At 41.8% G+C, this 26,079-nt stretch overlaps 2 protein-coding genes across 6 annotated transcripts in view; both read right to left on the bottom strand.

Annotated features, from left to right (window-relative positions):
- Nucleotides 1-26,079, bottom strand: part of LOC110519977 (COP9 signalosome complex subunit 8) — a 30,013-nt gene that overhangs the window by 1,238 nt on the left and 2,696 nt on the right. The window contains exons 3-7 of one of the 5 annotated variants that reach the window (XM_090229531.1): nt 14,669-14,717; nt 11,410-13,745; nt 10,881-11,044; nt 4,077-4,184; nt 782-844 (exon numbers count right to left, since the gene is read on the bottom strand). In XM_090229531.1, the coding sequence (XP_090085657.1) occupies nt 782-844; nt 4,077-4,184; nt 10,881-11,040 (331 nt within the window). In that variant the 5' untranslated portion in view covers nt 11,041-11,044; nt 11,410-13,745; nt 14,669-14,717. Of the gene's footprint in view, nt 1-781; nt 845-4,076; nt 4,185-8,720; nt 10,784-10,880; nt 13,746-14,668; nt 14,718-26,079 lie in introns of those variants that run through there. The other 4 variants (XM_036974103.2, XM_021596910.3, XR_016494701.1 and 1 more) reach the window with 4 other exon arrangements.
- On the bottom strand, nt 5,828-8,735 carry LOC110519976 (E3 ubiquitin-protein ligase TRIM63). The gene has a single exon (XM_090229530.1). It carries the CDS (start codon nt 7,386-7,388, stop codon nt 6,333-6,335), a length of 1,056 nt encoding a protein of 351 aa, XP_090085656.1. The 5' UTR covers nt 7,389-8,735; the 3' UTR covers nt 5,828-6,332.

Here is a 26,079-nt window from a genome sequence, read left to right as displayed (position 1 = left end):
GTGTAGGTGGAAAGGGATTAATCGAGGGGCTGATGCATCGAGTCAGACGGACATATGTGCCACAGATGCTTAACATGATGGCCCGCTGATTAGAGAGAGAGGCTGTTACATGGCCCCAGACACAGCCCACAAAATGTCTCAAGCCAGAATGATTAACAAGCCACCCACTGGGCTTGTAGACTGTTAGGATTGGAGAGAGAAGATCTGAGGAGAGGGGGAAGAGGAGGGAAGGGAGGAGGACAGGGATAGGAACAGCAATTGAGCGTGGGTGTGTGAGGGTTAAGAAGTGAATGAAAGAACACAGGAAAAAGAAGAGTGGGGAGAGTAGGAGCACATGGTGTGAGAGAAATAGAGGGATATTTGATGTTGCTCTTTCATGAGACATGTGTTTTCCCAGTTACACAGGGACAGAATGTCTTACAGGCCAGCCAAAGGAAAGAACAGCAATATGAGGGAAAAAATGTGAGGAGAAAAATAAATTAAAGCCCACGAATACAGAAAGACAGAGGACAGGAAGGGAAAGGTGATGAGGAGGACTGGAGTCAGTGTCTGAGCCAATTATGAATGACCCCAAAATTCACAGCTCTGGATCCGGATCTCTCTCTCCCTCTCTCACACACACACACACACGGTTAAAGCGAGCATAGGGGGGATTGAAAGTCTGGTGAAATGTGCTATCAGCACAGAAAGAGGGCGTGGTTGGGCAGAGTTGGGAAAGAGACTAGGGCATGATAAACAGCCGAGTGATGGGAGAAAAGAGAAGAGCAACAGCTCCACCTACCTGGTTTCTGGGGCATTACCATCCTGGTGGCAGGATCTGCCTGCCAGCCCTGGCTCACCACCCCTGTGGAAAGGAGGGAAAGAAACCAGAGAGGAGCGGTGGGTAGAGAATAGGAGGGGAAAACAAATTGAAAAAGAGATGAAAAGGGAATAGTTTGATGACTATTTTCCGGTCTTTCAACTCTAGAAAAGTACTAACCATCTTCATCCCCGCCTGCATGAACAATTTAGCTTTATCTGCCTCTACTGATAAAAATGAGTTTATATCATTTCATGAAGAGATAAAGGATATACAGTAACAGTTAAAAGTTTGGACACACTCATTCAAGGGTTTTTCGTAATTTTGTACTATTTTCTACATTATAGAATAATAGTGAAGACATCAAAACTATGAAAAACACATATGGAATCATGTTGTAACCAAAAAAGTGTTAAAAAAAGTTAAACAAATCAAAGTAGCCACCCTTTGACAGCTTGGCGCACACTTGTCATTTTCTCAACCAGCTTCATGAGGAATGCTTTTCCAACAGTCTTGAAGGAGTTCCCACATATGTTGAGAACTTGTTGGCTGCTTTTCCTTCACTCTGAGGTCCAACTCATCCCAAACCATCTCAATTGGTTTGAGGTCGGGTGATTGTGGAGGCCAGGTCATCTGATGCAGCACCATCACTCCCCTCCTTGGTCAAATAGCCCTTACACAGCCTGGAGGTGTGTTTTGGGTCACTAACCTGTTGAAAAACAAATGATAAGCCCCACTAAGCACAAACCAGATGGGATGGCGTAACGCTGCAGAATGCTGTGGTAGCCATGCTGGTTAAGCGTGCCTTGAATTCTAAATAAAATCACAGTGTCACCAGCAAAGCATCCCCACACCATCACACCTGCTTCACGGTGGGAACCACACATACGGAGATCATCCGTTCACATACTCTGCATCTCACAAAGATAAGGCGGTTGGAATAAACATTTTGAAATTTGGAGTCATTAGACCAAAGAACAGATTTCCTCTGTTCTAATGTCCATTGCTCGTGTTTCTTGGCCCAAGCAAGTCTCTTCTTCTTATTGGTGTGGTTTCTTTGGAGCAATTCAACCATGAAGGCCTGATTCACGCAGTCTCCTCTCAACAGTTGATGATGATATGTGTCTGTTACTTGAACTCTGTGAAGCATTTATTTGGGCTGCAATCTGAGGCACAGTTACCTCTAATGAACTTATCCTCTGCAGCAGAGGTAACTCTGGGTCTTCCTTTCCTGTGGTGGTCCTCACGAGAGCCAGTTTCATCATAGCGCTTGATGGTTTTTGCGACTGCACTTTAAGAAACTTTAAGAAAAATTCTTTAAGAAAAATTCCAGATTGACTGACCTTCTTGCCATAATATGGACTTGGTTGTTTTGTTATCTTCTGTATATCAACCCTACCTTGTCACAGCATTTTTTATTTTTTTATTTCACCTTTATTTAACCAGGTAGGCTAGTTGAGAACGAGTTCTCATTTGCAACTGCGACCTGGCCAAGATAAAGCATAGCAATTTGACACATACAACAACACAGAGTTACACATGGAATAAACAAAACATACAGTCAATAATACAGTAGAACAAAATAATACAAAAAGTCTATATACAGTGAGTGCAAATGAGGTAAGTTAAGGCAATAAATAGGCCATGGTGGCGAAGTAATTACAATATATTATTATATATATATATTACAATATACCAATTAAACACTGGAATGATAGATGTGCAGAAGATCAATGTGCGTGCAGAAGATCAATGTGCAAGTAGAGATGCTGGGGTGCAAAGGAGCAAGATAAATAAATAAATACAGTATGGGGATGAGGTAGGTAGATAGATGGGCTGTTTACAGATGGGTTATGTACAGGTGCAGTGATCTGTGAGCTGCTCTGACAGCTGGTGCTTAATGTGAGTCTGGAAGGAGAGTTCACAGTTTAACCAGACACCCAGGTATTTGTAGTTGTCCACGTATTCTAAGTCAGAGCCGTCCAGAGTAGTGATGCTGGACGGGCGAGCAGGTGCGGGCAGTGATCGATTGAATAGCATGCATTTAGTTTTACTTGCGTTTAAGAGCAGTTGGAGGCCACGGAGGGAGAGATGTATGGCATTGAAGCTCATCTGCAGGTTAGTTAACACAGTGTCCAAAGAGGGACCAGAAGTATACAAAATGGTGTCGTCTGCGTAGAGGTGGATCAGAGAATCACCAGCAGCAAGAGCAACATCATTGATGTTTACAGAGAAGAGAGTCGGCCCGAGAATTGAACCCTGTGGCACACCCATAGAGACTGCCAGAGGTCCGGACAACAGGCCCTCCGATTTGACACACTGAACTCTATCAGATAAGTAGTTGGTGAACCAGGCGAGGCAATCATTTGAGAAACCAAGGCTGCCAATAAGAATGTGGTGATTGACAGAGAGTCAAAAGCCTTGGCCAGGTCGATGAATACGGCTGCACAGGAATGTCTCCTATCGATGGCGGTTATGATGTCGTTTAGGAGTTTGAGCGTGGCTGAGGTGCACCCATGACCAGCTCTGAAACCAGATTACACAGCGGAGAAAGTATGGTGGGATTCGAAATGGTCAGTAATCTGTTTGTTAACTTGGCTTTCGAAGACCTTAGAAAGACAGGGTAGGATAGATATAGGTCTGTAGCAGTTTGGGGCTAGAGTGTCACCACCTTTAAAGAGGGGGATGACCACGGCAGCTTTCCAATCTTTGGGAATCTCAGACGATACGAAAGAGAGGTTGAACAGGCTAGTGATAGGGGTTGCAACAATTTCGGCAGATCATTTTAGAAAGAGAAGGTCCAGATTGTCTAGCCCGGCTGATCTGTACTGGTCCAGATTTTGCAGCTCTTTCAGAACATCAGCTATCAGGGAAATTCCACAAATGAACTTTTAACAAGGCACGCCTGCTAATTGAAATGCATTCCAGGTGACTACCTCATGAAGCTGGTTGAGAGAATGCCAAAGGTGTGCAAAGCTGTCATCAAGGCAAAGGGTGGCTACTTTGAAGAATCTCAAATATAAAATATATTTTGATTTGTTTAACACTTTTTTGCTTACTACATTACTCTATATATGTGTTATTTCATAGTTGTGATGTCTTCACTATTATTCTACAATATTGAAAATAGTAAAAATAACAAAAAACCCTTGAATGAGTAGGTGTGTCCAAACTCTTGACTGGTAATGTACATAACTATGGTATATGACTGTGTTATTGATCCAGTAGCCAGGTGAGTAGTGAGGGAAAATTAGGTTTTCACACTGCAGCTGCTTACCCTTCACGGCTTCCTCCACAGAGTAGCCCACAAAGGCGGCAAAGTCTTCTGCCGTGATGGAGGTGTATGCCTGGGCCACCAGGCCATAGGCCCTCCTACGTGTGGTCTCTGTGGAAGAAACGATAGGTACATACATGAGATATTTCTGAGTCTTTCAAACATGCAACAAAATCAAATAACGCTTAATGTAAACAGCAAAATGTGGAGTCCTGCCCCATGTTCAAAAAGCTGTGTTCTTGTACTACTCATGTAGTAGTGCTGATAACCATTTGGCTATACACAGAAATATCAAGTGAAATAGGCCTACGGTGCAAGGCGGAGGTAAGATTTGAGTATGATTTGGTTCCGAGTTAACTGCTCCTTATGACAACATTGAAAAAACAATATTGCCTCACAGCTGACAGCAAACCAGACATTAGCTTACACCTTTGGGGGATTTTGTTGCTGCCCTGACAGCTTCGATAAACAAGCCCCAAGTTAATCGGCCTTCACACTTTATTGCCTGGTAACAGTCTGTGTAAAAACAACAACCCTTCATTCGCTACAACTGCGTTAGCGGCGATAACAAGTGGAATGAGTAAAGACAGCTGCGGGGACAGGCACATTGCCTCCCCCAAAGAGTGTCCTGTTATGAATGTTGTTTCATTTTCTGAACGGAAGCGACATTTGATGTTAACTGCAGGCACTTAAGTGGAAAATGAAAACAACTTTAAATGGAATCTGAAAGCATGATTTAAGAGAGCCAGTAAAGTACTTGTGAACCTGACGAACTAAGCTGTAGTGTATGTATGCGTGCGTGTGTGTTGTCAAGCCTCTTCCTAATGAACAGACTGTTCATCTGAGGACTACAACCGCGCAAAAAAATAATGAGAAAACCAACAGCCATGGCTTCGGCCCAGAAAAAAAAAATTAAATCAAGGAAAATCAACTGATATCCTTTCAACCACATTATGTAACCTACTGTATATGGCACATTTGAGAGCCAGAGCATTATCAACTGCTGTGCCTTAGTATATTTGAAAAGGGTTGACTGGTCCTGTATATTGTTGACCTACAAAATACCCAACATGCACCACAGTATCAATTCAAAAAAGGATGTTGGGGACTATTAGCACATAGTAGAAGCCATTGAACCAGGTCACTGCAAGAAGATTTTTGTAACATGGTCCTCTCAGCAGTCCTCTCATTCCAATATTATTGTCGCAGCTTGCTGACCGATAGGACGCTAGCCAAAGATGACTTATGACAGGTGGCCCGGCCCCTACAGCTCTTCAGAAAGGAGTTTGCAATTGCTGAGAAATACGGTCTATGACATGAGTGGGATGGTGCTTCATGGATGAGAAACAGGACCCCCCCCACTTGCCTTTCACTGACACTCCAGAGCGTGTTTCACACCTTCTCACATAAAAAATAAATAGCCCCCCCACTTTTCACCAGTAATGGCTAGCCACAGAGGACTCTCTGCCCTTCACTGACACTCCAGGACCTGTCGTTTCACACCCTCTCGCATTTTAAAAATAGCCCCCCACTCTTCATCAGCAAAGGCTAGCCACTAAGGACTTGGCAATGGCTTTTATTATTTTATGCTGGTACTTGCCAAGTGAGCGCAACAACATATTGGGGCAACTCCCGAATGACAGTTCTCTTGTAAAATATTTTGTTTTGAACTTCAAACTTATTTTCTGAATGAAGTAGAAATGAACGGCAATCTTGGAATAGTTGGAATCTAAACAAAGGCAAATCTGCTTGAGTCATTTGAAACACCCTTTATTTCAGATCTGTTGAAATATTCTCTTGCCAGTTTAGTGCACAAAATAATTTATCAATTTGATACAACCATAGGCATTCTAGATGTCGATGAGAAACTACAAATCAAAACTACTTTCCCATCTCAATCTTTACATGTGTTAAAGTATTCAAGTGTAAACAATGTGAGAGGATATTCAACCTAAAGTACATAACAAATAGATCAGAATAAATCTGATATGGAAATACAAAAGTATTAAAAAAAATATTATGTTTACAAAAAGGCAAAGTTAAGAGTACAAAAAAAACAAAAATATTAAACTCAAAACTGGGGAAAGCCATGGTATCCAAGTCAATCAACTACGTATAAAAACATTTTAAAACTTTACTCCTAACTTCTCTTAATATCATTGAAACATTGCAACTAGAGTCCCTGCCAGGAACATTCAGGTTAAAAGAACCTTCAAAAGTAGTAAATAGTTTGTTCAGTTTGTATATTTTCCAGTTTCATCATTCCTCCTCTTCTTCGTCCCCTTCGGCATCCTCGAATGCATCGTCTTCGACCATTCCAAAGTCCATCTTGGCCAGGATGGCCTCCACATGCTCAGTGGACAGCGTGAAATGGTCCATCTTCTCAAAGCCCGGCTCGGGCCTCTCCTCGCCCAGGGAGATCTTGGCGGTGTCCTTGGTCTGTGTGATAAGGCCCTTGGAGGCCAGCAGGAACTCTGCTGCGCCGCTCTGCTCCAGGGCCCGCACCGCTGTGTCCGTCAGCTCTGATCCCGCCTGCAGTCGCTCGCTGTAGTGCTGGGCCAGCACCCGCAACGCAGTCACCTTCTCGTCCTGCTCCTTGCCGATCTGTTCCAGCAGCAGGCTTTTGCGCTCCTCGAGCACTGCGTAGAGCAGGTCAAAGCGCTCGCCTAGGCTTTGCTTGGCACGCTGTGCGTTGTCCTGCACCGCCTGACATGTATCCTCCATCTGGTTGAGGAGGGCCTGAAGGCGCCCGTTGCCTGCCACTAGGGTGTCGATAGCGTTGCTCAGCTCGCCCTTCTGCACCTGGTAGACACTGGCCAGTGGTGACACCTCACAGTCCTTGTGCTGACCAAACACCTTGCACATGGAGCAGGTGGGCATCTGGCAGGTCACACAGTAGATGTTGATTTTCTCCTCCTCGTGCTCCTGGCACATGGGTTCCTTGGAGTCCTTGGGCTTCAGTGGAGTCTCTGTGCTGTCTCCACTGCCACTACCCCCACCACCCTCCTGCTGTTGCTTGTAGATGTCAATGATGTTCTCCACCAGCAGGTTGCGCTGAAGTCCGTGAACGCCATGGCGGTCCAAGACCACCTCGAAGCGGCAGGTGGGGCAGCGGAAGACGCCGCCCGAGAAGCGGTAGGGGTTGCGTGAGTCGTAGAGGTCACTGGCACAGCCACGGCACAGGTTGTGCTGGCAGGGCAGGATGACCACGGGCTTGGTGAACATCTCCAGGCAGATAGGGCAGCTCAGCTGCTTCTCCAGGCTCTCCATGGGGCTGGGTGGACGCACCAACGAGCCGGTCCTCTGGATGTCCATGTTGGAATAGGCTTCTCCTTAAATGTTGAGCTTGAAAATGTTTGCTATTTTTCAACACAGCCTTCTCAAACTTCGCAGTGGGTCATTGACAACTTTTATTCTTTCCCTATAGGCTTTAACAAGCCAATAACTTGAGGCTGAGGGCTGAGCCTCTTGCTTTGGTAGTTGATGCTTTAGAGTCCGCTGAAGTGCTGATATATGTTCTGACTGGGGAATAGCAGCCCTGTCCTTTATACCAGCCCTTCACAGCCAGCGACACCTGATCCCTCCCACATAACAGGGCACACATTCCTCCCTGCTTGTTTGTCAGGCTCTTTTCTGAGAAAATAACCCACACCCACCGGCTGCTGCATTCGTCATTTGTCACACTAGGAGCCATGTCCCTTTCCGCAGTGACAGAAATCTGACAGGGCCGGGGGTACACTCAGCAGAAATACACAGGGCCCCCACGTGACTGTCCCATGTGACTGTCCCAAAGCAGTAACACCAGAGGAAGGTTTCCTTAAGGGTAAACAACGCACCTTTGACTGTGCACCTTTGACTGTGTTTACCAGTAACAACAAGCTGGTTTTCCAGGATAACTACAACAGAGCCAGTGTTGGCTTCATAAAGCAGACCACCTTCCTCGAAGTGTAGCCCACTTATCGCCTGTGGTCATATCTGAGCATTTCAGTGGATTGATCAAACTCCTATCGAGCATCCATAACACCCTCTGTGGTGCAGTCAAACCTACTGTTGATGTTTCATGCTCAAGACATGCATTGCACCATCAATCCTATAAATAGGTTACAAATATTTATTAATGTGTTTTTCACCCCTTCTAAATATATGTCTACTGACTAGAGTGTGTTGAATCCAACATGGTACTTGATAAACTGATCCAACAAAACAAGCTGAATAAAAAATAATAATTGAACTACTATTACGTAACATGAGCAGAAAGCTATAGCCTCTGGTCATGGAAATGTCTCACGGAGACGGTCTTGAAAAACTCTCCAGTGAATGTGAACCACATTCCGTGACGTTGAAAAAAAATAAAAATAAAGAACAGTGAGCACCAGGGACAAGCTATTCTTAAACTTGCCCACATGCGTCACATAATGTGTGGGTCTACCAGGTTCCAGAAGTTAGAGGGGGTTACACATGGGGAGTGTGAGCAGAGAAGGTCATAGGCATTTCCATATGCCAATCTCCCATTTACCAAGGCAGGAGCTTACTGATGGATATTTTTAAAGTGATTTGAGAAGACTGGGAAAACGCCATCTTCTCTGTCTAGGCTAATGTTTGTACCTCCACTGCCAATGACCTGGACCACAGTAATCAGTGACCAGGTTTCCAACAAAACCTTTTATGTGCGTAAGGTACATGGTACAAAAAAATGTGCAATGGATTCATGAGTGCATTCATTATCCACAATAAACAAACATAGGCTCATTATGTTCAGAACAACCCAGCGTATGACGACATGCCATCTTGTAACTGTACATCTAACATAGTGATCAAACATTAACACTGTATATGACATGAGTTTTATGATTTGGAGATGTGAAGTGCACATTTGGACTCACAGTTGTTTGACTTGGTTGTATGACATCAAAACAGTATTTATTATAATCCTCAATGTCTCACCTTTCAAAATAGATCACATCATTTTAATTTACAGCATTTCCCACACTTAAACAAAAACATTTGCTAAACTTATGAGTGTAAAGGGCTAACTCAAAAGTGCTTTAGAGTCAATAGCAGAAAGCAGTTAATCTATGACACATTGTCATGTTTTGAACATTCATGTCACGTGAATGTCACATTTCCCCCATGTCACATTTCCCCCATTTCTTTATATGTCAGATGGTCCAGCACCCTAAAACAATTGCTTAAAGTTTTGGTTAAATTCTCATTTCTGGAAAAGGCTTAAAAGTTCAAATCTAGGTCATGAGACATAGTCCAAAATACAGGCCCTAGCCAGGACATACACCAGACATGTAAATATGTGTAATGATTTGACGGTAGAGTTGAGATGCAAATGCTTGCAATGGTGTATAGCATCTAAATACCTGCATTGTTTACCAAACCACTGAGTATGGATAGAAGTAAACAGTTGACCAAAAAGAGATGTATAGTACAGTCGGAAAGTATTCAGACCCCTTGACTTTTTAGATTGTTTCATTAAGGATCTCTCTGTACTTTGCTCCCATCATCTTGCCTTGATCCTGACTAGTCTCCCAGTCCCTGCCACTGAAAAACATCTCCACAGCATGATGCTGCCACCACCATGCTTCATCGTAAAGATTGTGCCAGTTTTTGTCCAGACTACCGTCCGGCCACTCCACACCATAAAGGTCTGATTGGTGGAGTGCTGCAGAGATGGTTGTCCTTCTGGAAGGTTCTCCCATCACCACATTGGAACTCTGGAGCTCTGTCAGAGTGATCATCGGATTCTTGGTCACCTCCTGACCAAGGCCCTTCTCCCCCAATTGTTCATTTTGGCAGAGCTGCCAGCTCTAAGAAATCTTCGTGGTTACAAACATCTTCCATTTAAGAATGATGGAAGCCAGTGTTCTTGGGGACCTTCAATGCTGCAGACATTGTTCAATACCCTTCCCCAGATGTGTGCCTCGATACAATTCTGTCTCGGAGCTCTATGGACAATTCCTTTGACTTCATGGCATTGTTTTTGCTCTGACATGCACTTTCAAGTGTGGGACCTTATATAAATAGGTGTGTACCTTTCCAAATCATGTCCAATCAATTGAATTTACCACAGGTGGATGCCAATCAAGTTGTAGAAACATCTCAAGGATGCTTAATGATAACAGGAAGCACCTGAGCTCAATTTCGAGTTTCACAGCAAGTGTCTGAATACTTGAGGTATCCGTTTTTGGAACTTAATACATTTGCAAACATTTCTAAAAACCTGTTTTCGCTTTGTCATTATGGGGTATTGTGTGTAGATTGAGGAAATGTATTTTTATTTTATATGAATAAGGGTGTAATGTAACAAAATGTGGAAAGTGGAAGCGGTCTGAATACTTTCCCGAATGCACTGTAAATGTCTTAAACATGCAATTCGGTGCAAAATATTATACACTGCAAAATGTAAGTAATAGCAAACAAACCAAATTAAGAAATGTTTAAAGTACGTAAAAAAGGTTCAAGTACATTTTTTTTACGTGTTTTAAATAAATCTGTGCAAAATATAAGTTTAAATAAGTAATGACAAAATATGTATATAAAAAAAAAGGTTAAGCAAAAAATAAACAAGTATGTAACAAAAACTCATTGTGGTCTGTTCAGGGTAACTACAGCCAATGATAACTGTTGTCTCTCTGGCTGTATTGCCCTTGAGGTGGTGGAGGTCTGCGTACAGGAGTGCTGCTGTACGCTGGCTCATGGCCCTGCAGCAACAAAATCATTCATTGGGTCTGCGCATGGGCCTACAGAGGATGTGGCATCACCAACCAAACATAAAGTACAATAACACGTTATACTGACCAACACGTGCAAGAGGTTTTTTGGTGGCTCGAGGAGGGTTCCTCGAGCCAAGAGATGAGTTGTCTGGACTTGGGAGGTACACAGACCGCTCAGTTGGAACTGCAGCCAGGTTGAGTGTTGCAACTGCTGCTGGGCCCAGGGTTGCTGCTTGGCCCTTCATCAGTCTGTGGGAGAGCAAGTAATAAGCAAAGTTACCAAACAAAATACATTCGCTATGAACAGTGACTTTTGTTAGCAAGCAGCTAGCAGTCAACAACATAAAGTAGTTGTGAAATAGCTAACTAGTTCCTAGTCATTGCAATCATTTGGGTGAGAGTGAAAAGAAAAGTTTACGAACAGGCTAAGCAACAATCACTTACGTTATAAAACGTGAGCTTTGTTAGCAGGCAGCTAGCAGAAAATAACATGAAGTAGTGATCATTTAGATTCATATAACTTATAGGTAGTTGGCTGGCTGGCTAATACATTAGGATAGTGTCCAGACTTATTTTGTTGGCTACAAGAACACAAAGCCAAAAAAAGTACTTGCCATATTCTTGCTCTTCTGCTTCAGTCACCCTGGACTCAATAATATGGCGAGGCATGGAGGCAGGTCATGTGCCAAGGAATTCGTCCAGTTCCCTGTAGAATGGACAGGTCTCCCGGCCACTATCACGCAGTCCATTATTGTCTTTCGTCTTGTGTTATGTATATTTAATGTCTCAGATTTTTGTCTGGCACTACTTCCGAACAATGGAGGCCATGTTCGAGCAACCCCGTGGACATTCTCAATATAGATCTCTTTTTCTGTACCACGCTTTCAACCTCGCTAGAATCTGATTTTGCGACCAAATGGATATCAGAAGCTTTGTTTCCGCAATGGACCAGGTCAATGAACTCTCGTTTGCCATCGTCTATAAAATGTACAAACGGCAAGCATGATATGTACAAACAGCAAGCGCGAATGTAAAGTATGGGGATTTCTCTCTGGCGAACTTCTGTTTATATAAAACGGTGCCAGAAACATCCCTTGACCTCTTACGTGACAACAATACACATTGGCTAATTCACGGAACCAAAATCGGCTGCACACGTGCGCCATCATAAATAAATGTATTTTGTCCCCCCAATACCAAATGCGTTCACGACAAGCAGGTTGAAATATCAAAACAAACTCTGAACCAATTATATTAATTTGGGGACAGGTCAAAAAGCTAGCTTGCACTTGCTAGCTAATTTGTCATATTTAGCTAGCCTGCTGTTGCTAGCTAATTTGTCCTGGGATATAAACATTGAGTTGTTATTTTACCCGGAAAGGTCCTCTACTCTGTCAATTAATCCACACATAAAACGGTCAACTGAATCATTTATAGTCATCTCTCCTCCTTCCAGGCATTTTCTTCTCTTGACTTTATATTGCGATTGGCAACTTTCATAAATTACATGCATTACCACCACCGACCTACTTCGTCTTTCAGTCACCCACATGGGTATAACCAATGAGGAGATGGCACGTGGGTACCTGCTTCTATAAACCAATGAGGAGATGGGAGAGGCAGAACTTGCAGCGCGATCTGACTTTTATTTTAGCCCGTGGCAACACAGACGCTCGTTGGCGCGTGCAATAATTGAATATAGATTTCAAAATGTATTTGCGAGCGGTGTAGTCAGCCTGTTATCACAATTCAATGCTCAGAGGGGGATGACTCTCGAGAAAGGCTCGCCCGCGACCTATGGAGGTAGCGTTCAAGATTAGATAAATTAGCAAATTTTACAGCCCAAATTATCTCGAGACGCAATACTGCTCGAGAATCTCTTGATAATCTCCTCAACCCGAAGAGCTTTAGAGGGCTATATTAAACTGGGCAAAATGTATCCCATCATGCTGTGCATCAATGGAACAATTTGTGAGTGGATAAATAACCCATTAAATTTTCAATTAGGTATTACAAAAGCTTTTTAAGCTCCCTTTTCTGTATTCTTCTTTGCTCTCCATAACCACTTCATGGCTGGGTTACAATGTAGGATGCAAGTGGTGTCCCCTCTTTTGATATTTGAGAACACTCAGTAGGCAGCAATGTGAAAGACATTACAAAATGTACTATTACAATTGTGTGGGGTCCACTTTCATTATGTAAGCATACATTTTTTTTCTGACTACCCAACATATTTCATTTCAATCATCCTGCTACCAATTGTCCAAAGCAAATTCCCTATAAATTCTAACATGAACAAACTTCTAATGAAGCTGCTGATTGCGTGAACTGCTAAACATCTTACACATCTATCCTTACCCAGTCTTTCTTCTCGTCTAGCCTCAGGTTTAAGCAATGAATATAGAAAGTTATTCATAGGTGAGAGACGTGGCCTGGTCATGAGTTCAGTCAGTCTCAATAGGTCAATGTGATGCATATTCTATAACACCCGGTGGTAACAGTCTCCAGAATGTCAAAAATAATGTATTTCTCACAAGAATAGACATTTGGATTAATGTATAGGGTACTAAGCAATACACTCAAACAAAAATGGCATGCTTACTCAAAAGATGCTCTGAAGGTCGAATTGTATTTTTTCCCCTGTAACCATTATTGTTTGAGCAGGGCCCTCAGTCACAAAACCGTGTAAATCAGCCACATTGAGTTATATATGCATGTTGAGCCACAGAAGTGTGTAGGCTGTGTTTTAAATGTTAGTTCATCATGCAGGTCAGGTGTGTCAATTGGTCACAGAAAAGTGCACGGCCATTACAGTACCTTGCAGGGCATCCATGGCGGGCAGGATGTTCTCAGACCACTGGTGAGCTGCAATGGCCGAGTAGATCCCTGGGAAGTCTCGCTGCCATATGCGCTGACCCACGGCCCACACGGCCGTCAGCTCTGGGTTTCCCTGCACACAACACGTTTAAACCCATTTAAATCAACTTCAACATACATTGCTAACTAGACTATACTAAACGATATGCAGACTGAGACTTGTTGCTAGTGAGACATTGGGTACACTCATTCTCATGAATTGAAGCAATTCCATGTGCAGGACAGGTCCCACTTTTGTACTACCATCTTCAATGTGCGAAATTATACAATGACTGGCCTACCTATTCAAGAGTTGAGTTCCCAGTATAGCTTTAACTTGTTTTCATTGTCTAACAAAAATATACACAAAGAAATTTACACAAACTTGTGCCTCAGCTATCTATACTGAACAAAAATATAAAACGCAACATGTAAAGTGTTGGTCCCATGTTTCATGAGCTGAAATAAATGCTCCCAGAAATTTTCCATATGCACAAAAATATCAAATTTTGTGCACCAATGTTTACATCCTTTTTAGTGAGTATTTTTCCTTTACCAAGATCATCCATCCACCTGACAGGTGTGGCATATCAACAGCATGGTCAAAACACAGGTGCACCTTGCGCCGGGGACAATAAAAAGCCACTAAAATGTGCACAACACAATGCCAAAGATTTCTCAAGTTGAGGGAGCATGCAATTGGCATGCTGACTGCAGGAATGTCCACCAGAGCTGTTGAATGTGGATTTGTCTACCATAAGCCGCCTCCATCGTTTTAGAGAATTTGGCAGTATGTCCGACCGGTCTCACAAGCGCAAACCATGTGTAACCACACCAACCCAGGACCTTCACATGCGGCATCTTCACCGGATGTCTATGAAATCCATAGATTAGGGCCTAATGAATTGATTTCAATTGACTGATTTCCTTATATGAACTAACTTAGTAAAATTGTTGCGTTTACATTTTTGTTCAGTCTAAATATATTAGATAAATGCTAACCCTAACCATTCTCACCGATTTAATGGCTTGAGGAATTCGCTTCCACAGGTACCTGGCATTATTCCTGTAAAAAAAAGTAACAAAAGTCATCTGACAATTAAAGGAGAATGGAAACACTGGGCTTTAGAACGCCAGCTAACACAGAAACAGCCCTGTGAAGCACCTGTGAAAATGTGCATCATACAGGAATAAATAAATGCTCCCCTCTCCCAAACTACCATTTACACAACTAATGAAGATGGGGAAAAACTTGAGCATATTGAGTCTTCAATATTTAGTAAGAATTGATCATCTGACATCAGAATGGTAATATGTTTTACTGTGAATGAGTTCGACGTTTTAGTTACGGTGGTATTTTTCTTGAATTCTACGGAATGTTCTGTGATCAGACACTATGTAAAACACACACTACATGGTCAAAAAGGGACACCCCTTCAAATTAGCGAATTCAGCTATTTCAGCCACACCCATTGCGGACCGGTATAAATGCAAGCACACAGCCATGCATTCTCCATAGCAAACAATGGCAGTGGAATGGCCTTACTGAAGAGCTCTGTGACCTACAACGTGCCAACGTCATAGGATGACACCTTTACAAAAAGTCAGTTTGTCAAATTTCTGCCCTTGTCAACTATAAGTGCTATTATTGTTAAGTGGAAAAGTCTAGGAGCAATAACATCTCAGCCGCGAAGATGTAGGCCACACAAGCTCACAAAACAGGTTAGTCGAGTGAAGCGCATAGCGCATAACAAAAATGTAAAAAACTTGCCTGTCCTCGGTTGCAACTCTCACTAGAGAGTTCCAAACTGTCTGGCATTTAGTCTTACATATGACAACGAAAAACATACACAGTATAATATTTATAAAACAAGAACTTTATTGAAAGAATAAGGTTAGGGGAATACATTGTCTCATTCAAACCTGAAAACAAAGTGCAAGTTACAATGCTTTCATAACATACAACATTAATCTCAGGGATATTGTCTGTCCTGAGCTGTTCTTGTCTGTTGATGTTCTGTGTTACAGTGGGGCAAAAAAGTATTTAGTCAGCCACCAATTGTGCAAGTTCTCCCACTTAAAAAGATGAGAGGCCTGTAATTTTCATCATAGGTACACTTCAACTGTGACAGACAAAATTAGAAGAAAGAAAATCCAGAAAATCACATTGTAGGATTTTTAATGAATTTATTTGCAAATTATGGTGGAAAATAAGTATTTGGTCAATAACAAAAGTTTCTCAATACTTTGTTATATACCCTTTGTTGGCAATGACAGAGGTCAAACGTTTTCTGTAAGTCTTCACAAGGTTTTCACACACTGTTGCTGGTATTTTGGCCCATTCCTCCATGCAGATCTCCTCTAGAGCAGTGATGTTTTGGGGCTGTTGCTGGGCAACACGGACTTTCAACTCCCTCCAAAGATTTTCTATGGGGTTGAGATCTGGAGACTGGCTAGGCCCCTCCAGGACCTTGAAATGCTTCTTACGAAGCCACTCCTTCGTTGCCCGGGCGGTGTGTTTGGGATCATTGTCATGCTGAAAGACCCAGCCACGTTTCATCTTCAATGCCCTTGCTGATGGAAGGAGGTTTTCACTCAAAATCTCACAATACATGGCCCATTCATTATTTCCTTTACACAGATCAGTCGTCCTGGTCCCTTTGCAGAAAAACAGCCCCAAAGCATGATGTTTCCACCCCCATGTTTCACAGTAGGTATGGTGTTCTTTGGATGCAACTCAGCATTCTTTGTCCTCCAAACACGACGAGTTGAGTTTTTACCAAAAAGTTATATTTTGGTTTCATCTGACCATATCACATTCTCCCAATCTTCTTCTGGATCATCCAAATGCTCTCTATCAAACTTCAGACGGGCCTGGACATGTACTGGCTTAAGCAGGGGGACACGTCTGGCACTGCAGGATTTGAGTCCCTGGCGGCGTAGTGTGTTACTGATGGTAGGCTTTGGTACTTTGGTCCCAGCTGTCTGCAGGTCATTCTCTAGGTCCCCCCGTGTGGTTCTGGGATTTTTGCTCACCGTTCTTGTGATCATTTTGACCCCACGGGGTCAGATCTTGCGTGGAGCCCCAGATTGAGGGAGATTATCAGTGGTCTTGTATGTCTTCCATTTCCTAATAATTGCTCCCACAGTTGATTTCTTCAAACCAAGCTGCTGCTTACCTATTGCAGATTCAGTCTTCCCAGCCTGGTGTAGGTCTACAATTTTGTTTCTGGTGTCCTTTGACAGCTCTTTGGTCTTGGCCATAGTGGAGTTTGGAGTGTGACTGTTTGAGGTTGTGGACAGGTGTCTTTTATACTGATAACAAGTTCAGACAGGTGCCATTAATACAGGTAACGAGTGGAGGACAGAGGAGCCTCTTAAAGAAGAAGTTACAGGCCTGTGAGAGCCAGAAATCTTGCTTGTTTGTAGGTGACCAAATACTTATTTTCCACCATAATTTGGAAATAAATTCATTAAAAAAAAATCTCATTTTGTCTGTCCTAGTTGAAGTGCACCTATGATGAAAATTACAGGCCTCTCATCTTTTTAAGTGAGAGAACTTGCACAATTGGTGGTTGACTAAATACTTTTTTGCCCCACTGTATGTCATTCTGTTTCATGTTTCATGTTTTGTGTGGACCACAGGAAGAGTAGCTGCTGCTTCTGCAACAGCTAATGGGGATCCTAATAAAATACCAACATTAGTCATCAAAAGTGAACTGGAATTACAAAATATAATAAGAATAAGGCATATAATAACAATAATTGAACTTATCGCAGGGCCTTACTCCCAAGCTATCTCCTTAATGCAGAGTGCCATGCAGACGCATCGGATCCCATATTTACAGACTTTGGTAGGACTCTGCCGACAAGCTAACTCCCAACCACAAGGTCAATGCTGGGCTCAAAATTAACGCTTGTCCTCTTGACCGGGACAAGTAAAAAAAAACATTTTTTTTTAAAGGATTTATTCTGTCTGAATGACAAGTTAATTAAATCACACAAAAATCTAAATATCAAACAATTACTCCTATCAGAATTGGATCAGACAGTCCAACTTTGGAACAATATTTAAATCTATTTGCCATTTATATAAATAAATAAAAAATCCTACATGTCAAAGTGTAGGTGATATGCATGTTGGCTACAGCATCATGTCCAAACCAATGCTGACGAGTGAGCCGCCAGAAAATGTAGACAAACTTTAATGAGACTTAATTACACAAATATAATGAAGGATAGTTAACTTTAACATCTAAAGGCTTGATTCTGTTGACATAATTGAGGCACAGTTTTTTCAGATCAAATGGTCACAACACCGGAGAGTGAAGCACAGTGCCTGATTGTTCTGCACGACGAGCTTGACAAGCTTTCGGACAAGTAAAACATCCGTCCTACTTGTCAAGGCCTGCAAATGAGTTGGTAAAAATTAGGCCTATGTAGGGTGAACTGGGAAGACGGCGGCCTGAAGATGGCGGTGCGGAATGCTGAAGATGGCGGTGCGGAATGCCTCATAATAAAAACAGAATATTCAATATCTGTAAAGCTGACTAAATATTAGCACTTCACAACTTTGATCCACATATGAGCAGTGTTGTGTTCGAGACCACCTAAAGCAATACCGATTCAATATCAAGCGAACCGAGTCAAAGAGGGGGACGAGAAGTCCCAGACCGAGTCTCTTTTTATGTAGTGTTGACTCTCTTCTCATGATGTGCGTTTTGTCCTATATTTATTTATATATAAATAAATAATTATCCCATTCCCCATCCCCGCAGTACAAAATGTGCCTTATTAGGCCGTCATTGTAAATTACAATTTGTTCTTAACTGACTTGCCGAGCTAAAAAGGTTCAATAAAATAAAAAGACCAGAAAAATGTGTCCAATTCAAGACCATGACTGTAACGGTCAAATCGTCACGATAGGAGTTCAAAATGTCCTGTATTTTGGTGTTCATATTTTAGAAGATGTCTTTAGACATTCAGAAAGGTGAAAAAAATGCATGCTGAGGGCAAATAGAGCCACTCTACAAAGTATTACTAACCCAAACAGTAGAGAACAATGAGGGCCTCCTACACTTTCAGAGAAAGGCTAAGGATTTATAAAATGATACAATTATTCATATTATTAAATGAGAACATCATTGAAAATATCTTCAGTTTTTGTTAGAAAGGGTTAACACTCCAATCAGGATTTTTCTTTGGTGGTCTCTGCTTACTCAGTCAGCCATTGGCTAGGCAATCAGAAGCTTCACAGAAAGCATCTGCCATTCAACTGTATTAGAGTAACATTTTGGAGTGACAGTGGAATCAACCAACTACATTGACTTTAAAAATGGGTGGAACCGTTTTGATAAAAACCATATGGAAACTGCCTTCAAAGGCCAACAAGTCACTATGCAATAGTGAACAGTACTTTTTCCACGGTCTAGCTAGCTAGCTGTTGTTGTAGGCTAGTTTGCAGCAGCAGGTGTTATCGAATATGATGTTGTTGCTAATTTGTTAACTTCTTGTTGAAAGTTATCCTTGAAAATGGAGAAGTTTCAAATTATCATCATATGGTGAGTGGAACTTTTTTTATTGCAGCTCGCATGCTGTTAGCCATCCTTTTGAAAATAACCTGTGTGTGAAACAGTGTTGCATTTAAACTTTAGCTTACCTTTGTGTGATAAACATGAACAGTTTTTTTTTGCAATGGGAACTAATAGTTGAACATTTCGATTGGGAACTGCCTTAGCCTAATGGTTGTGTTTTTGTATTATGATTGGGACCTGGCATATTATGTCAGAGTGATTGGACTGGTGTCTTTCCATTGGTCCTATGCATCAGTGTAGTGGTGTCTGGAGAAGCAAGCACTGTGTGAAAACGACACATTTCTCAGATTTTCCTTCAAAATCATAATTAATACAAAAAAATAAAAATAAATTGATGTTCTAAGTTTACAATAATGCTTAAACATCATCAGGAGACCATTTGAGGTCTGGGAAAAATGTAACATTTTGTGGAGGGGTACCCTTTAATTAAATTGAGCAAAACAAAAGGCCCTCCCCATTGATACAAATCCGCATTAAACCATTCTGTCAGGTAGGCCTACATTGCAGTCAACATTTAATTGGAAGGTTTTTGGGGAAAACCTTTAGAAATGTTCATGCAAACAGCGCATAATGACTGAATTGAGCATCGTAAATAGACTAAGAACCAAACTTTTTCAATACCTGATTTGCATACCCATTGTTGCCTTGGTCAATATTTACTGATAAGATACCTTTGGTTATGTAGTGTATATGGACACCTGATCATCAAACATCACATCCCAAAATCCAGGGCATTAACATGGAGTTAGTCCCCCTTTAATGCTATAAAAGTCTCCACTCTTCTGGGAAGGCTTTCCACTAGATGGAAAATTGCTGCGGGACTTCCATTTAACCACAAGAGCATTAGTGAGGTCGGGCACGGAAACCTGGCTTGCAGTCGGCGTTCAAATTCATTCCAAAGGTGTTAGATGGAGTTGAGGTCAGGGCTCTGTGTAGGCCAGTCAAGTTCTTCCACACAAATCTCAAACCATTTCTGTATGGACCTCGCTTTGTGCACGGGGGCATTGTCATGCTGGAACAGGAAAGGGCCTTCCCCAAACTGTTGCCACAAAGTTGGAAGCACAGAATCGTCTAGAATGTCATTGTATGCTGTAGCATTCACTGGAACTAAGGGCCTACCGCAAAACCATTAAAAACAGCCCCAGACCATCATTCCTCCTTCACCAAATTTTACAGTTGGCACTATCAATTGGGGCAGGTAGCGTTCTCCTGGCATCCGCCAAACCCAGACTCGTCTGTCGGACTGCCAGATGGTGAAGTGAGATTAATCTCACCAGAGAATGCGTTTCCAATGCCAGCGAGCTTTACACCACACCAACAGATTCCTCGCATTGCGCATGGTGATCTAAGGCTTGGGTGCGGCTGTTCGGCCATGGAATCCAATTTAATGAAACTCCGGACTAACAGTTCTTGTGCTGACATTGCTTCCAGAGGCAGTTTGGAACGTGGTAGTGAGTGTTGCAACCGAGGACAGATGATTGTTATGCGCTAAGCACTCAGCGGTCCTGTTCTGTGAGCTTGTGTGGCCTACCACTTCGCGACTGAGCCGTTGTTACTCCTAGTTGCCACTTCAATAACAGCACTTACAGTTGACCAGGGAAGCTCTAGCAGGGTAGAAATGTGAAGAACTGACTTGTTGGAAAGGTGGCATCCTATGATGAAGCCACATTGAAAGACACTGAGCTCTTCAGTAAGGCCATTCTACTGCCAATTTTTGTCTATGGAGATTGCATGGCTTTGTGCTTAATACACCTGACAGCAACTGGTGTGGCTGATATAGCCGAATCCACTAATTTGAAGTGATGTCCATAAGTTTGAAACATCTTTCCTCCTTATCGGCTACAGATATCATTCTGAACGCGGCTTTAAAAAAAAATCTATATTGTATAGTGGAGCTTCATAAGCTTTCAAGATTTCAAAACTGAAGGATCAAGTTTTGAAATCAGTGGAATTAGAGTATCATAGCTAAAGAGACGGAGAAACACCTGTCTCCGGATTATGTCTTCAAACTAAGTGCAACCATGGTATGACATTCCTGACAGGGAGACGCATCCATCATGCATGATGATGCATACAGGTAAGATAGCTAGCTACATTTTCAGATATTACACATTTCTAATTTTGACAAAGTGATTTCAGGTCAGGCTAAAGTGTACTGTTAGCTAGCTAGCTAACATTAGCTGGCTGGCTTCCTAGTGGACGTTATTATTAGTTTCCCAGACCTGTTTGCTTTTCTCGTTAGCTAGCTAACATTGAACCTGGTTGGTTATCTCCCAACACAGTGGCATTGTTGTTCAATTTTGTTAAACTAGCTAACCTAGCTGGCTCATTAGCTAACTTTACATGTGTACAACACCCGTTGAATTTGGCTGGTGTCAGTAAACGTCTGCAAAAAAAGCGTAATGAAATTGTTGCTAGCAGAGCTGGTTAGGCTGTTTTCATGTTATCCATTGGTAAACAAATCATCAGCCAGAGCGTCAAGTGTGCGCTCAAAGAGAGCAAAACGAGATGGCTGGGGCTAAAGCTTAAGAGCGTGTGAACTATGCAGAAAGGGAGTTGAAAAAGAGCTTTTCACTAGATACCAATACATTCAAAAGGCGATTTTCTCAAAAGTGAGTTTACAAGTTGATCACCTTTCAAAGCAGAATTACTTTCCCATTTGTCTTCAAATGCAATGTATTATATACCATTTTGTAGCTCTGAGTCTCTACTTTTGCCAAATGTAAAACACAATTTCAGATTTTGCTACATAAGACCGAATTCAGGTGGTGAGTCATATATAGCCTCCACTATACCACTGGCCCTTCGTGAAGGCCTAGGTCCAATAGGTTCGCCACTGTGCAAACACATCTATAATAGAGATAAAAAGACTGCCACAAAAAAAAAAAAGACTACGGTTTGCAACTGCACATGGGGACAAAGATCAAACTTTTTGGAGAAATGTCCTATGGTCTGATGAAACAAAAAAATAACTGTTTGGCCTTAATGACCATTTTGTTTGGAGGAAAAAGGGGGAGGCTAGCAAGCCGAAGAACACCATCCCAACCGTGAATCACGGGGGTGGCAGCATCATGTTGTGGGAGTGCTTTGCTGCAGGAGGGACTGGTGCACTTCACAAAATAGATGGTTTCTTGAGGTAGGAAAATTATGTGGATATATTGAAGCAACATCTCAAGACATCAGTCAGGATGTTAAAGCTTGGTCACAAATGGGTCTTCCAAATGGACAATGACCCCAAGCATACTTCCAAAGTTGTGGCAAAATGGCTAAGGATAACAAGTCAAGGTATTGGAATGGCCATCACAAAGCCCTGACCTCAATCACATAGAACATTTGTGGGCAGAACTGAAAAAGCATGTGAGAGCAAGGAGGCCTACAAACCTGATTGTTACACCAGCTCTGTCAGGAGGAATGGGCCAAAATTCACCCAACTTATTGTGGAATCTTGTGGAAGGCTACCAAAAACGTTAGACCCAAGTTTAAATTGTTTAAGGCAATGCTACCAAATACTAATTGAGTATATGTAAACCTCTGACCCACTGGGAATGTGATGAAATAAATAAAAGCTAAATAAATTATTCTCTCTACTATTATTCTGACATTTCACATTCTTAAAGTGGTGATCCTAACTGACCTAAGACAGGGAATTTTTATTACGATTAAATGTCAGGATTTGTGAAAAACTGAGTTTAAATGTAGTTGGCTAAGGTGTATGTAAACTTCCGACTTCAACTGCACGCACGCACGCACACGCGCGCACACACACACACGGCCTGGCGAAGCATTTTTAATACGGTGACAATTGAAGCTGAGAGTGTTTTACTCCACTGGTCTCTGGAAGAAATTACAAGTCCTCACCGTCCGAGACGTTCAAGACTGAGTAAAAAAAGTATCCGACAAGACCGAGACACTTAATGGTGTCAACACTGCTCGTGAGCAATAACCTTCAATCTGGATAACACCACAAAACAAATTATAAGGGTAAAGAAATGTATCAACAAATACTACCCACGCCAAAACATGTAGTGTAACCAGGGTAAGTATGGAGACACAATCCCCAAAAGAAAAATGCAACAGACGATTCCTGCTTTTCACCACTCCATACACAAAGAATGGAAACTGACCTGCTGAAGTCGATTAATTGGGCATACTTGAACTAGTTAGTAAAGATATAAAAAGGAGTTGAAGGCGATCCTCGAAATGAGTGATGAGAAACTAAAAGCTACTCTCAATATTATTGAAACAGACATTAGTAAAATAAATAAAAAATCTAAAAATTTAAGAGAAGCCTTACTTGATATACAGACATAAAAAAAATCTGGTGCTTCCCGGAAATAAAGACGAAGGTAAAGATCCAGAGAGCGTGGTGAAAGAATTACTGGTTAAAGCGCTACAGACCCCAGGCAACAGAGTCCACAAACTCAAACGTGTACACCGTTTTCAGAACGGAGGACAACGATACGTGCACCCAATCAATTGTTGCCAAATTTGCATTATTTAAAGATAAAATAATGGTTGAAAGCCTGGGCGAAAGACTAGCCAGCATGAAAATAGGTTCCCGTAGGAAATTGCAGAACGGCGCAAAGTTCTGTACCCAATATTCAAAGAGAATAGACTAAAATGGAAATGTGTAGCTCTTAAAAACCAAGACTACTCCATGGCCATTCTAAATAATAGAAGGGGCCAATAACAGAACACCCAACATGGTAGGGATTGTAATATAAATAGTTATTTAATAAAATACAGCAACTGATAAATAAAACACACTATACTATTCAAAGTCAGGGAATGTTGTAAAATTATTTATATTCAAATATGTGGGGGGAGTGTGGGTGTGTTTGAAGATGGGGTGCCTGTATGTTTGTATGGAAAAGTGTGGAATTAAGTGAGTGAAAAAGGAAAAATGGTTGCAAATGCCAGAGCCCATGTGTCAGGAATTGTGAGAGCGAGAGGGTCTTCAATGTTGCACAGATATGGGATGGAACAACTGTTGAACATCTGAGCTTGTGGTTGTATGAAAATGTGTGTGTGTGTGTGTGTTTGGGAGGGGGGGGGGGGGGTGATCAGTCTTTCAGATCGTTGTGGAGGAATTTTGGCCCACTCTTGCCTCCAGAACTTCTTTAACTCTGACATTTGACAAGCATGAACTACTCGTTTTAAGTCCTACCACAACATCTCAATTGGGATTAGGTCTGGATTTGTTGCTTTTTAGCCATTTTCATGTAGACTTGATGGCGTGTTTTGGATCATTGTCTTGCTGCATGACCCAGCAGCGCTTCAGCTCACTGACAGATTGCATGACATTCTCCTGTAGAATTCTCTGATACAGAGCAGAATTCATGGTTCCTTCCATTAAGGCAAGTTGTTCAGGTCCTGAGGCAGCAAAGCATCCCCAATCCATCACATTACCACCACGCTTGATCGTTGGTATGAGGTTCTTACTGTGGAATGCAGTGTTTGGTTTTCACCAGGCATAATGGGGCCCAAGTCACCCAAAAAGCTACACTTTTGAATCATCTGTCCATAGAACATTCTTACAAGAGTCTGGATGATATTCCAGGTGCTTTTTGGCAAACTTGAGTCAACTTTTTGGGAGATATTGGTCCCATGGACTTGAAACGAGTAGTTCATGCTTGAAAACCCACCAATGTTGCTGAGTTACAGCTGTTCTACATGGAAGACTGGGCTAAATTACTCCACAGTGAAGGAAGCAACAACTAAAGGAAGCATTGCAGCTAAAAATTGCACAACCAGTTATTGAGTGTAAGGGGGCAATTACTTTTTCCCACACAGGGACATTGGAGTGGCATAATTTTCTTTATGAAATAAGTATGTAATTGCTGTTCATTCAGGTTCTGTTAATCTAATATTAGGTTTGGTTGAAAATTTTGCAAAAGTAGAGAAAAATAGAAAAGGGGGCAAATACTTTAACAGCACTGTAAGTAACAATAAACAATATGAAATGCCTACATTATTAATCAGTTGTGGAAATAAATGAGAACTTTTATCTGGTGCTTTATATATATATATATATATATATACACACACCTGACACCTACTCATTCAAGGGTTTTTCTTATTTTTTTTACTACTTTCTACATTGTAGAATAACACATATGTAACCAAAGTGAAGAACCTCAAATATATTTTGATTTGTTTAACAAAGTAGCCACCCCTTGCCTTGATGACATCTCTGCAAATTCATGTCACTCAACCAGCTTCATAAGGTAGGCACCTGGAATGCATTTCAATTAAAAGGTGTGCCCTGTTAAAAGTTCATTTGGGGAATTTCTTTCCTTCTTAATGCATTTGAACCAATCAGTTGTGTTGTGACAAGGTAGGGGTGGTAAACAGTAGATAGTACGATTTGGTAAAAGACCAAGTCTATTTTATGGCAAGAACAGCTCAAATAAGCAAAGAGAAACGACAGTCCATCATTACTATAAGACATGAAGGTCAGTCAATCTGGAAAATGTCAAGAACTTTGAAAGTTTCTTCAAGTGCAGTCACAAAAACCATCAAGCGCTATGATGAAACTGGCTCTCATGAGGACCGTCACAGGAAAGGAAGACCCAGACCCTCTGCTGCAGAGGATAAGTCCATTAGCGTTACCAGCCTCAGAAATTGCAGCCCAAATAAATGCTGCACAGAGTTCAAGTAAAGACATCTCAACATCAACTACTCAGAGGAGACTGCGTGAATCAGGGCTTAATAGTTTGCTGCAAAGAAACCACTACTAAAGGACACCAATAATAAGAAATTTGCTTGGGCCAAGAAACACGAGCAATGGACATTAGACCGGTGGAAATCTGTTCTTTGGTCTGATGAGTACAA

The sequence above is a fragment of the Oncorhynchus mykiss genome, chromosome 3 (genome assembly GCF_057628025.1).
Source record: "Oncorhynchus mykiss isolate SJ-2025 chromosome 3, ASM5762802v1, whole genome shotgun sequence".
NCBI classification, from domain to species: Eukaryota; Metazoa; Chordata; class Actinopteri; order Salmoniformes; family Salmonidae; genus Oncorhynchus; species Oncorhynchus mykiss.
Note: the sequence above shows the minus strand (reverse complement) of the source record. Positions and strands in the feature narration are given on the sequence as shown.

What these genes read in the sequence shown, in the direction of transcription:
- LOC110519976 (XM_090229530.1), bottom strand. Translation starts at nt 7,388, where the DNA reads ATGGACATCCAGAGGACCGGCTCGTTGGTGCGTCCACCCAGCCCCATG.